The sequence below is a fragment of the Empidonax traillii genome, unplaced genomic scaffold, assembly GCF_003031625.1.
Source record: "Empidonax traillii isolate 1590-97213 ecotype Southwest subspecies unplaced genomic scaffold, ASM303162v1 scaffold170:size2694500, whole genome shotgun sequence".
Lineage (NCBI taxonomy): Eukaryota > Metazoa > Chordata > Aves > Passeriformes > Tyrannidae > Empidonax > Empidonax traillii.
In genome coordinates this window covers 1,594,212-1,606,317 of record NW_020955363.1, presented here as the reverse complement: position 1 = coordinate 1,606,317, position 12,106 = coordinate 1,594,212, and the positions used below count along the sequence as shown (strand labels likewise).

Genomic DNA, 12,106 nt, shown 5'->3' with positions numbered 1-12,106 from the left:
GTGTAGTCTGGTATTTAAGACTGCCCTGTGATGAGGTGCTTTGTAGCACATGGTAAGTAAAAAAGGCTTGGAGCTGATTTTGGTCACACTGGAATTTCGGCTAATGAACTGTTTGTCTGCCTTGGTATGGATAATGACCCTACTTTGTGAACTTTGGTTACGTGTTTGCCTTGAATTAGTAAGGCATCTTTTAGGAAGTCCCATTTATCAGCCCTAGGAAAAATCACTTCCCTACTCTTGTACCTTCTTTCCACCTCTCTCTTATTGCAGCCTCTCCTTGCTCTACACCTTGTTTTCTTGGGACTGTAACACTTCATCCCCTGCCACCTCTTCCTGTGGCCCGTGGCTGGGGGAACAGCAGCAGGAGGAGCTGGATTCTGCCTGGGCACCTCTGAGCCCCCTTCCAGCTCCCGAGCTTGTCTGACTGCCTGGCCCTGGCTCATCATGTGCTGCCTCCTGTCCCAGGCTGACACATGTTCTGTGGAGCGCACCTGGATTAGACCTTTTTTCACCAGATGCTTTGGGAACCAACCCAAGTGTTACTGAAAAGATGCATTACCCTTCAGATAGATGACTGCTGATACACAGGCTGTTAACCAGAAGCATAAAACCATTCATATTCTGATTTTCGTGGAGGTAATAAACACAGGGGTTAAGGAGGTAGCAGCCTTGTATTTTTGCAAGTGAAGCATAAAATTGAAAGAAGCACCCTGATTCTGAACGTGTTTTCAGTTCCTGAGGCCTCATTTCTTTGCCATTTTTAAGAAATATACTTGTAACACAGACACTTAAGGTCTGCAGCAAGCTGCTCGGCTTTCCATAGCAAAGGGAAATAATTAGCTTTCAGAGTTGAGGTTTCTTGTTTGTTTAGTAATAAACGTCTTGCACGATCAGGACATTTCTTATGCATATGGATTTGCTCACAAGCCAGCATTTCCACTCAGCTGACAAATGCTGAGTTCAGAAGCGTGTGCACTTTGCCTTTGCATGTTCCAACACACTGTAACTAGGCTAACCTCTTCCAGTCACTTTACAGGTATGTGGAGGTTCTAACAGAAACATTTTTCCATTTGAAAGGCATTTTACAATGTAGTACAACGGGAAAGGGATCTGCAAGATTTGTTTGAATAAAAAAGCCCCTCACAGGATGAGCAGTCAACCTTTCTACTTAAACTTGCACTTCCATTGAAAGAAAGTGTCTAGCTTACACTGTTTTTCTACTTTTAACTATTTGCTGTTAAGTCTACAGGTAGGTATTCCAGTTCTTCTGCTTAGGGGTTCTGAGGAACTTAGAAGAGAAGTGGATCTCAACATTTGAACATTTAAAGTGATTCTTTTGAATACACATAACTTCTAGGCAGTCCAGAAGTTACTGGAGAAGAATTCAGGTGAAGACAGAGGAAAGGGTAGAATAGTAAACACGGCAAAGAAATGAAGAAGTTTGGCTTTTTGGTACACAGAAGGCTGGATGCACTATGAAGTAATGGAATTTACTCCATTTCAACCCTCCCTTACTATCAAGTATAGAACTAGGAGTTGTAGGAAGTAAGATTGACTGATTTTTAATTTCTTTTAATTAAATATAACTGATAAACTCTCCTGGCATTTTGCCAGAATATTCAGCCACTGTGTTTGGTCAGGTACAGTTCATCAGTGATGTTCAGTTTTATTTCACAAATCCCAAAGATAGTTTTTTTTTTTTTGGATGTAGAAGTTCAATATATTGAAAATGCATTGAAGAAATATTAAATACAAAACTATTAGAGGTGCCATGTATTGTGGAAGAGTTGGTTTTTTTTAGTCCCTTTAAGCAGCAGAGGATAAAGGCTTTGGAGTCAAGATGTTCTGACAGAGTAAGGTTATGCAAACACCTCACCATAGCCAGCGGCTTTAGCCCCTAAATAAATGAATTTGAAGCAAAGAGAAAAAAAGTCCCAAGCATTTAAGAAGTGAAACATCTTTGTATTTTATGTTGGAAACAAGCAGTTCAAGTGTGCAACTAAGTGTGTTCAGGCCTTGTTTAAACAATTTTGCTGGTTTATAACTCAAGTAAGTGCTATAGAAGTGGCGTACTGAGGGAGCAAGATGCCTTGCTGGTCTGAGCTGTGTATGTTGCACTGAATGGAGATCATAGTTTCTCTGTTCAGAACTGGGGGTTCTCAGTGGTCCTCACGATGCATGGAGAGCTGTGCCTCTTTCGTCTCTGTACTGGTCACCTTAAGGAGAAAGGCAGGCTTGACTGGGCATGTCCAGAGCCTGAGTTCTCTCTCCAGTGGACATCAGAGTATCCAGCATGTCTCCTGCAGGAGAGGGGCATTTGAATTTCACCTTTAGATGGAAGTTTTTACCTTTCCACTGCCGTGCTTGAGGGTGTTGTCTTTGAGGGTGGTCTTCCTTTCCATGCTGGCTTTGACAAGTGTCCTACTAAAAGATACAGGAACTTCCTAATGATAAAAAAGCCTGTTGAACAGCGTCTCTTCCATGTCTCTGCTGTAAATATGCCAATTCCCTCCTGCTGGGCCATCTTCCTGTTTCTTCATTCCAGAATCTGTTCCCTGTCCCTCCACTTTAAAACTAGACAGACCAGTGCTTCTCCTTTACTAATACTTTCACCGGCACCAGTCCTTTAAAAGTTATGTTCTGTCTGTAGAAGTTCAGGTGCTGACTTTGGAATTACTGAAGTGGCAAACTTGGAAGTCTCCTCTTAAGTGATCTTGATTCAAGATTAAAGACTTCATTTCCAGAATTTGACTTTTCAGTAGCCAAATAAATTAGCTCATTTTGCTTGCAATCATTGTTGCATTTGCATGACTGTACAGCGATGAAGTATTCTCACCACTGGAATTTTGCCATGTACTGTCTCTCAGTTGAAATATGGAATTGCTAATAAGGCTTTTCCAATATCATGGCTGCTGAGAAGTCAATCACTTGGTTTTTCTTTGCCAAAAGAAATACCCTACTTGGCCAATAGTAGTAGTAGTAAAAACTGTGTCTTGGTTGAAACACTTTAGTGGAAGTAAAGAACAGACCTGCTGCTTTAGGCAGAATCACTGGTCCTGTTTCCCAGAACTATTTCTCAAACTTGCTGAAGAAATTAATTACTGTTTGAGACTTTAGGATGCCATTAAGGATTCACTTTAGTAATACTGCTGTTAATAAAGCCTGTTCACCAAATTAGGCCATTTGTTACCATCAGGACGGTCAGAAACCGTAGAAACTTGATTCACTGCTGTAAATTTCTGAGGAGTGGCATAATTTTACTTGTTTTAGTGATGAAAATGAAAGACTTATTAATGGAAATACATCCTAATTTCTTCACACTTGTAAGATTATAGCCAGTCTTATGTTATGGCTGTAGATACTCTTCACTGAACCCAAAATGTTTTTTTTGTAATGATTTGAAACTAATTGTAGTTGGGGCAATGGATTTAGTTCCATTTATATGGTGCTAACCATTATTTTGGTTAGAATTTGATCAACTTGTGTTTATTCCTGTTTTTGAAAGGTTTTCTTGATGAGTTTTTGCTGATGACACTTTCTGGGCATCTCAGGTTTAAATCCTGTCTGCAACAGCCCTTTGTCAGTGCAGCAGGAGCAGGGATAAAACAAGGAATTGCATATTATCTGCTTTTGCTGATGGGGGATTTAGAGGAAATCAACAATTATTCATTGCCACCCTTAAAACTGAGGTCAATGGGACTTGTTAACAAGGATTTCTGTTTGCTGCTGTGATATCACACAATCAAATTAGTGAACCTTGTAATGTTGAAGAACAACCTTTCTTATCTTAATAGACACACGTAATTATTTCGCAATGGCTCGGTGCAACCAGACTACATCTCATACCTCAATGCTAAGGCTGAAGAATGCTCTGGACGTAATACGTGGGTAGAAAATGTAGCCTCGCCATGTACTTTGCACTATTTCATGAGATAATCAACGTTTCAACTCCAGAACAACCTGGGCTCGTTTAGACCCTTTCATGCCGTGTCTTGGAATTTGAATTGGTTCGAATTCGTTGTTTCAGATGATAATTAAAAAGCAAAGTGCATACTGGATCTCTTGTGGGGTACAGTCAGTTTCTTGATGAATTTAGGTGAAGCCTGAACATCGGTGTTCCAGGGCCATGGACTGAAAGCAGCTGATCTTAGTTGATATGGCCAAATTCATGGTAATTCTCCCCAAGAAGAAGAGGCTAAAGTGAGCCAAGTATTGGCCAACAGAACTGATGTTGAGTAATGGGGTTTTCAGCAAGTGAGGATCTCTGGTCGTCTAGAAGAGCTGTAACTATTTGTCAGCCCCCATTTCCAGCTGGATTTGCTAAATAAAAGAATGAGACCAATTCAAAAGCATAGATTTTTTTTTTTCCTCTACCTTGGTATTGGATGAAAAGGTGCCCGTCTTTCTGAACTTCTTCCTAACTAATTGGAGTTTGAACTTGTTCTGTTCCTCTGGCTGTATTATACCAAGCACTGCTAGTTATGGAGGTATCAGTCTCTCCACAGAGCTTACTTGATGCATGCTGTGCAGAGGAGGATTTCTCAGTCCCTAGAACTAAGCAATTGCTGAAGCTGCCTCTGACACACAAGAGTTTGGTTCATTAACACCACAGAGTAATGAAAGAGGATAGTTGGTTTCAGTTTGACAGCAAAAAATTATGCAAGCTTGCTCCAGAGTTTTTCATCATTAACATATCCCTGAAGTTCGTGTAGGTTTTTCCAGTCTTTGGGTTTATAAGTCTTATATTTGTCACGAAATTGAAGCAGTGTGGTGAAAGCTTTTGCCTAGAGCTGCTGAGCTCTTTGATATGGTTAGTGCTCAAAAGACCCACTAATTCATGGTGAGTAGTAGGCTCCTAATGCTCCCAGCTATCAGAATCTTCTTTACTACATTTAGCTTGAATTAGTGCACCTTAGTGACTTGACCTGATCTAGTCCAGCTGAAGAGAGAGTAACTCTGCTGGAAAACAGCCTTGAGCTGCACAGCACCTGGACTTACTGTCTTTTAAGTGCTACATCTGAACTGTGCTGGAAGAGATAGATGGGATCTGAGTGGCAGATGTGGATATCGTGCTCTGTAAATGCACACCTCAGCTCATGTGAAGGCCAAGGGTGATGACACTTTCTTGCAGCACTGTAGTTACCAACATTACTGTGGGATGCTACAAATGTACTTGTCTGTGATTGCTGCTGGGAGAAACTGCAGAGTCCTCTGAGGAGCACACTGCTGTAGTTGAAAGGGTCTGTCATAGAATCGTAGAACAGTTTGGGATGGAAGGGACTTAAAAGGTCACCTAGTCTGGCTCCTCCTCCACTTTAGAGGAGCCTCACGAATGCTTAGGCAAGAGAACAGCAGAGTGTCAAATGTGTGAGTTGTTCTGGATGAGCAGCCCCATTCTCCATTGTACTTCCTCCTGGGGACTTTCAAATGCAAGTAAAATATTCACCTGTGCCCAAGTGTGGATCAGCTGTTCTGGTAACTCTTGTATATGATGGAGAGCAATCTGCAATATGTTTTCTCGTACGGTGTCACCGCTGAGAGAGTGCAGTGGACTAGTTATGAGAAAAATTTGCAGCTTTGCTGTCTTTTGGGGCTGAATCCAATTTTGGCACTCATTCAGCGAAGAAAATCATATTCTTTAGCTAGTCTATCACAGCATTGACTAAATTAGGATGCTTGCTTTTACAGCATTGCTTTGAGCTAGAAGTGATTTCCTGTGGGGGTTTTGGTGGGTTTTTTTTTTGTTTGTTGGTTTGGGTTGGCTGTTTTTTAAGTATTAGGGTATTGGGTGGTTTGCATTCACTTTACTTCAGTTAATTTGCAGGTATGGGAGTTGTAAAATAATGGTGTTAAGTTGGAGTTAAAAGTCTGACCTGGGAAAATACAGAGTCTTAGAAGAGAATACAGTTAAAAGTTCTTCATACTGTTTTTTGCAAAATTCCATCTTTTTAATAGACGTTGCACACTAGTGGTTTGTTTCTGTTCAATTTCAAAAGGGCATAACAATTGGGAGTGTGATCCCATCCCACCCACCTGGATCTGCCATATCTGTTTTACTTTCACCCTGTTCTAGCTTGCAGCCAGTCATACCAGTCCAAGTAAGATTAAGTCAGTAACACCCCAGTTCTCCCACTTGTGAGTTTGGGGAGCAAATGGTACCTTCTTTTCTTTGGTACTTTTGAGGAAAAAACTCTAGTTTTGTGTTCTTCCAGGTGAGAGGGCAAAAGGTAGCTTCTCCTTTTTATGTTGTTCTTCTATGACTTATCATCAGCTTGCTCATGAAACACTTTTGGGTCTGCTTCACATTTGTTTAATCAGCAGAAAAGTCCAGCCTGGATGGACTCTTATGAGACTTTTCTGTTTTGTTTTACTGCTGCAAATTGGTTTTAAAGCTCTCTTGAATCAGACAGAGTGTACATGTTTTTTCTCAAGTGTCCCTACTGGAAAGGCAGTTCTCTACTTTGTGTTGTGATGTAGGTGATTCTTTGCATAGGTTGAGTTATACTTGGTGGCAGTGTGGATTCACTGTGAAGCGTCGAGCAAGACCCCTGGTAACTCCTGGTATTGTGCAGAGTTAGAGCTGCTGTTAACCAGCGATGTTACTGAACGTACAAGGCACTTTCATCTGCAGTGTAGTTATTATAAAATGCCTTACCAACAGCACATTTAAGTTGGGATGGCTACTAAGTTATTCAGTTTAATTATTAAATGCTTGCAGGACCTGAATACTGCTTTGTGATAAAGAGCCTTTGCGCCCCTGGATGTGAATATGTGCAGAATAATATTTCATGTGTAGTGGTAGAGCCTGGTCTGCCATGTGCTGTGTGTTTGATGCTGAGGTACATCCCTACGTGTCAAATTATGCACCTGACTGTTATCCTTGAGTTTTAGTCGGAAGCATATGTATCTGTCGATTTAAATGTCGATTTTGAGAGGGAGGAATTACTTGAGAGGTAAAATGTGCTGAGTGCTTACAGGTAGCAAATACGCGAAGAGCCTACTTGTGTACATTTCAAAAACATAAAATATCTGAAATGCACTTGTGGCAATGTATTTGTTTATACTGCATATTAGAAAAAAACAGTGTTGAATTAAGTTTGGGTGTGCTACTCTCAGCAGCTCTTAGTGGTACTATAATCAGTAGCATGGCCCTTGTTTATAACCTTGTGGGTACCTGGAGGAGTTGTTCAAGAATCCACATCAGTCTAATTTGCCGGCTGTGGGTTTGGTAGCAGGATATAGAGAATAGATGGGGGGAAGATTCACAACTGGAAAACTGAGGCAAGGGGGAACAAACTCCATCCAGCAGTTAGCTGTCTAGGTGTAGGTAAGCTGTAAATAAGGGAGTCTTCCAACCTTTCTTCATGGCTGCTGTCAAGGAAGAAATGTGGAGGAATTCATTCACGCTTGGCACAGTGAGCTGGTGTGTGTGTGTAAGGCATCTGCTGACCAGAGACTGAGTCTGCACAGGGTGCCTTGATACAATTTAGAGATCTGAATGCCTCCTTCCACCTCAGACTTGGAATTCTAGAGAGTATGGTCTGTCTCTGTTCCTTTTAATTTCGCTATCAGTGTGTCTGGTAATAGCCACACACTCAAATCCATCAAATAAATACTTCATGTTGAGGGGAGCAGCACAAATGCAAATTCTTTCCTACCTGCTATGATTTTGAAATGAAAAAATCTTGCATGATTTTGAAGGAGTCATAATTTGCCTGCCTCATCTTATTAATTCCTTCTAGAATTGTATTAAAGGAAGTGTTATTTCCTTGCTATGAGTAGGGAAAATTATTGCAAGGGTTATAAAAAGAATCGTGGTGTGTTCGGAATAGGTTGTAATTCTGGCCACAGCATGTGTAGAAAAGCTTGGTAGATATCTTAAAAGATCTGTTAACTTATCAAAGGAAAAGCTTTGAAGGACAGCAAATGTGTAATAGATTCAGTACTGATGGAGGGTCAGATTCTGATTTCTAGCACATTAGCCTTAACCTCACTTTTTAGAAGTTTAGCTTTCATGTTTTCTCATGGCATGATGTCATAAGCTGTAGCTGCAGCACTTGTCTGTTAAGCATCATAAGCAGGCTCTGGCTGCTGGCTTTGGCAGTTTATATGTGCAGGAATTCAGCTTGGAGGAGGCAACTGTGCTCTTTTAGACATCCCTGGAACAGAGAAATATGTTACTTCTGCAGAACAGCTGTCCTAAAGTAAGGGTTGGAGGTAGGGAATGACTGCTACAAGCTATTCCTCTGTGAGGAAACAAGCTACCCAGATGAATATTTGTTTCCTGAAAGCCTGTATCTTTTTATGTCCCAAGAATACTTAAGATGTCACCATTCCTTCTTCTGTAAATTTTTTTTTTTAATGTAAGTTGCTGGTTCTTTTTCTCCTCTTAGAGACTACTGGCTCTTAAAGATTTTCTCTCCCAGGCTGTGTATTACTCACACTCATCTTTCTTTGTGTTATTCTTTTTGTTCTTCCTTTCACCTTTGCAATATTTTTTTTGTCTCCTTTTTCTTAAAAAGAATTTTGTTACATGTTTCTGTTCCTTGAAACCTCGGGTTCGCTGAGGTTTGTACCAGCCATGGTTGCACATGCTGCATTCCCGGCTTCCCTCTCTCTCATTCACACCTTTATTTAAGCTTGTCCATCCGTAATCTCTTTGGATAATGAGTTAAGTATGTGCATGTCTTCAAGTAGTGGAATCTCAGTGATGCTGTTGGGCTTACTTTCAGGAAACAGTCTCTTCTTTTCTGAAGAGGAATGAAACATGATCCTAATTTCATTTGTTGCCTTCCTTCCATTGTCAAAACATAAGCGTGTACATAGAATACATACACAGAATAAGGAAAGTCATAAAGTGACACCATTTTAAATGTTTCTGTTACCAGAATGAAATGGGCTTGAAGTATGAACTTGAAAGGTTGGAGAAATTGTATACAGGAAATCACTCCAACTTGTCTTGATCTGGAAATACCTGAAAATGGAGACTTACGATGCTTCACTGGGGAATATACACAACTATGGCTAGTTTTCCATTTGGTGTTGCAGGAGGAGCAAGTATGTGATTGGTTCCTGGTAACTTCTTGGTCCTATCCAAGGGTTCTCTGTATTGATGGGAACCTTTCTGTAGATGTAATGGATATAAACTTGTAAATTTTTTCCTTTGTGAAGCCTAAAGGAAGACTTTGTTAGAACTCTCAGTGAGCTTGTTCTGCTACAAACTACCTTTCATCGTGAGTTCTGTATCACCCTGAGAAAATTTTATGTGCAAATAATTCCTGTCTCTAGCTTTAGCTTATATACCAACTTGGGCGACTTTGCTTCAAGGTGAAAGACTGGTAGAGTTTGTTAAATTGAACAACTTAAGAGATAAGATTTCGTCTTCATAGCCAACATCTGAGCAGCTGTACTTAAAACCAAACTGCAGTCCTCCAAAGTGCCCCTTCTGCTGCTGACAGTGCCTTAGTTACACTGGAGACACGTTCTGCAGTTCCTGTGGCCGCACCGCTTCTGTGACAGGTTTTGCTGCTTTCACAACTACCTGGGTGGGGGCAAATGGCGGCTCTACTTTTCAGGGAGGAGGCCTGGGTGTAACTTCTCTGACTGATGGTTTGAATTAAAATAAAAAAAAAAAAAAAGTAGATCCTGTTGTGTTGTCACCTGCAAGCTCTCTCTCAGCTCTGACCCATGGCTGATTACAGTGACTCAGCCAGCTACTTGAAAGCAGGTAATGACTGAAAGGTGTAACTAATACCCAGACGAGTTTAATAATAATAATAATAATAATAAAAAAATAGCTGCCTATACAGATACCTAATGTTCCTTTGCTACATGGTTGCACTGCAAACTTTTCCTGTCCTTGGTGATTTTTGAGTTGCCTTTTGAAAGTTTTCAAAGTCAGGGCTGGTTTGGGCATTGGACAACATGATGTAGTGAAATATGTCCCTGCCCATGGTGGGAAGGGTCATCTTTGAAGATCCTTTCCAATCCAAGCCATTCTGTCATTGTTTTGTCGATATGTTCCTCTTTGAGTGCATCTTGCCTTCTCTCTCTCATCATTTTCCTTCTCCTCTTCCTCCTTTTCTGTTTCCATGATTGCCTTTCTCCAAAGAGTGGTGACAGTGTAGGGGTATCAAGATCCTTGGTTTGTGATGCATCTTGGTCTTCAGCCATATTATTTCAGCTATATGACTTCATAGAAAACAATACATCTACTTAGTGTTTTACCAGTTTTTTACCCCTTTGAAGTTTATTGTTGGTATTTCCATCTGTGCTTTGAAGGACAAAACTGGACACTAAACAGCACCTTTGATTATGAAAAGCAACATAAACCAGAGAAGCTTAAAAAAGAAAATGGCATATTTACAACGTTTCCCTAACATGCATGTAAAGTTTTATTTTTAGAACTTTCTGCTGTTGAGTCTGCATCTCCTAAATTTTTTTTGATGGGAGTGCTTAAGAGGGCAAATGGTGTCCATATGTGCTTATGAACGCTCTTGGATAATTACTTTGGAGCAGCGTGAGGAAACGTGGACTCCTGAGCAACAGGTTATTTAGGAGGACTTGAAAGCTGTCAGCTGTAACAAATTTTTACACTCCTGTCAGCCATCCTGCCACCAGGACAGATCAACCAGAGTCAGTGAGGTCGTGTTCTGATTGACTTTGTAATTACCGTAGGATTTGGGGTGGTGCTCAAGCAAAGTGTGTTCCTTTACCCTGGTACTCATAGATGTTTATTTTGTTAGAATAAAGTGAAACATAAGATATCTCTAGCATTCACTGAAGTGACTTGGTGTTTATAACATTATTTCTTCCTCCTTTGGCTTATATTTTTGAAGATGAACACGGGAAGTGGACTGACAGAAGTAAAATACTAAAACTGGTTGTGAAAGTTGATGCCATGTGCCATTGTGCATTGCAGTCACTTTGCATCACGAACGTGACTCACACAAAAGCGCATCATTAGAGCTGGATTAATAAAACTGTAGAGGAATGTTCAGATTTTCCAGTATGGCAGGATAATGTTGGTGTAATATACCAGTTTTGAAAGTTTGGGTGTATGGGAGATAACATGTGGTATTCAAATTGTTGATATTGCTTTCAGAGATAGTTAAGCCAAGTTGCAGTGGGGGAAATTCTTTTGTGCTTGTATGGTTGTTGGAAGTTGTCTTGAGGGGTTACTGTGCAAGATAATTGAGCCAAAGTGACTTGAGTGCTTAGAAATACATGTTATGACGTAAGGTTTGCTTTTATGTTAAAGGAAAGTTGAATCTCTGTAGGCACTTATGCTTCCTGTGGGTTCTGTGGAGAATTTGCTGTATGATGTGTCTTTAGTTATAGATTTAAATTTGTGTTGTTCTTAACATATACTTTTTCTTTTCCTGGCAATTTTTAAACACAGGAAGCTCGCTAAACAGGGTTCATTAAAATATTAGTACATTTTCTGAAATCCCTAACTGCACTGATGCTTCATCTCAGGGGTACAGATTTTTTTTTACAGATTTAGAAGTACTCACTTTTAAATTTTTTGCAAAAGTATATTTTGTTCTTCTTCAACAGAGGTGTTATGAACATAAGCAGTATAGAAATGGGCTGAAGTTCTGTAAACAGATCCTCTCCAACCCAAAGTTTGCAGAACATGGAGGTAAGTTTTCAAATGTTATGTGCTTGCTTTTTTTCCCCCCCGTATCTTACAGTAGAGTAATAATTTTAAACTTTGATATCACTTTGCTGCAAACCTTTTGCCTGTGAAGCATTAAAAGCGTCCAGAAACCTGCATGTTAAGCACTTACTGTTGGTAAGATTTGTCATTTTTAAGACTGATCTTACCAGTACTCATAGCTTGCCGTTCTTGAACCTGCAAGTCTAAATTTATTATAGCATGGTACAAGTTTGTTAATACAGGTATGCATGGCTTAGATCACTTTTCAGGGGAAATTGGTGTTTACTCATGTAAAAGTGAAAGACAAAAGGAAGAAGCTGAATATTGTTCAGTATGTCTGTCATCTCTGTGGTCTGCCACTTCTTTGAAGGAGTAGTCTTACCCCAAAAGAAAAAAAAGGTGTTTGTCCTGTGCTGTATTTTCAGTTAGTTCTTAATACTGAGT

The 12,106-nt window shown here is 40.2% G+C and overlaps 1 protein-coding gene across 1 annotated transcript in view; it reads left to right on the top strand.

The window, feature by feature from the left end:
• NAA15 (N(alpha)-acetyltransferase 15, NatA auxiliary subunit) overlaps positions 1–12,106 on the top strand; it is a 38,323-nt gene that overhangs the window by 1,724 nt on the left and 24,493 nt on the right. The window contains exon 2 of the mRNA XM_027885681.1: positions 11,560–11,644. Within this exon, the coding sequence (XP_027741482.1) occupies positions 11,560–11,644 (85 nt within the window). The remainder of the gene's footprint in view (positions 1–11,559; positions 11,645–12,106) is intronic.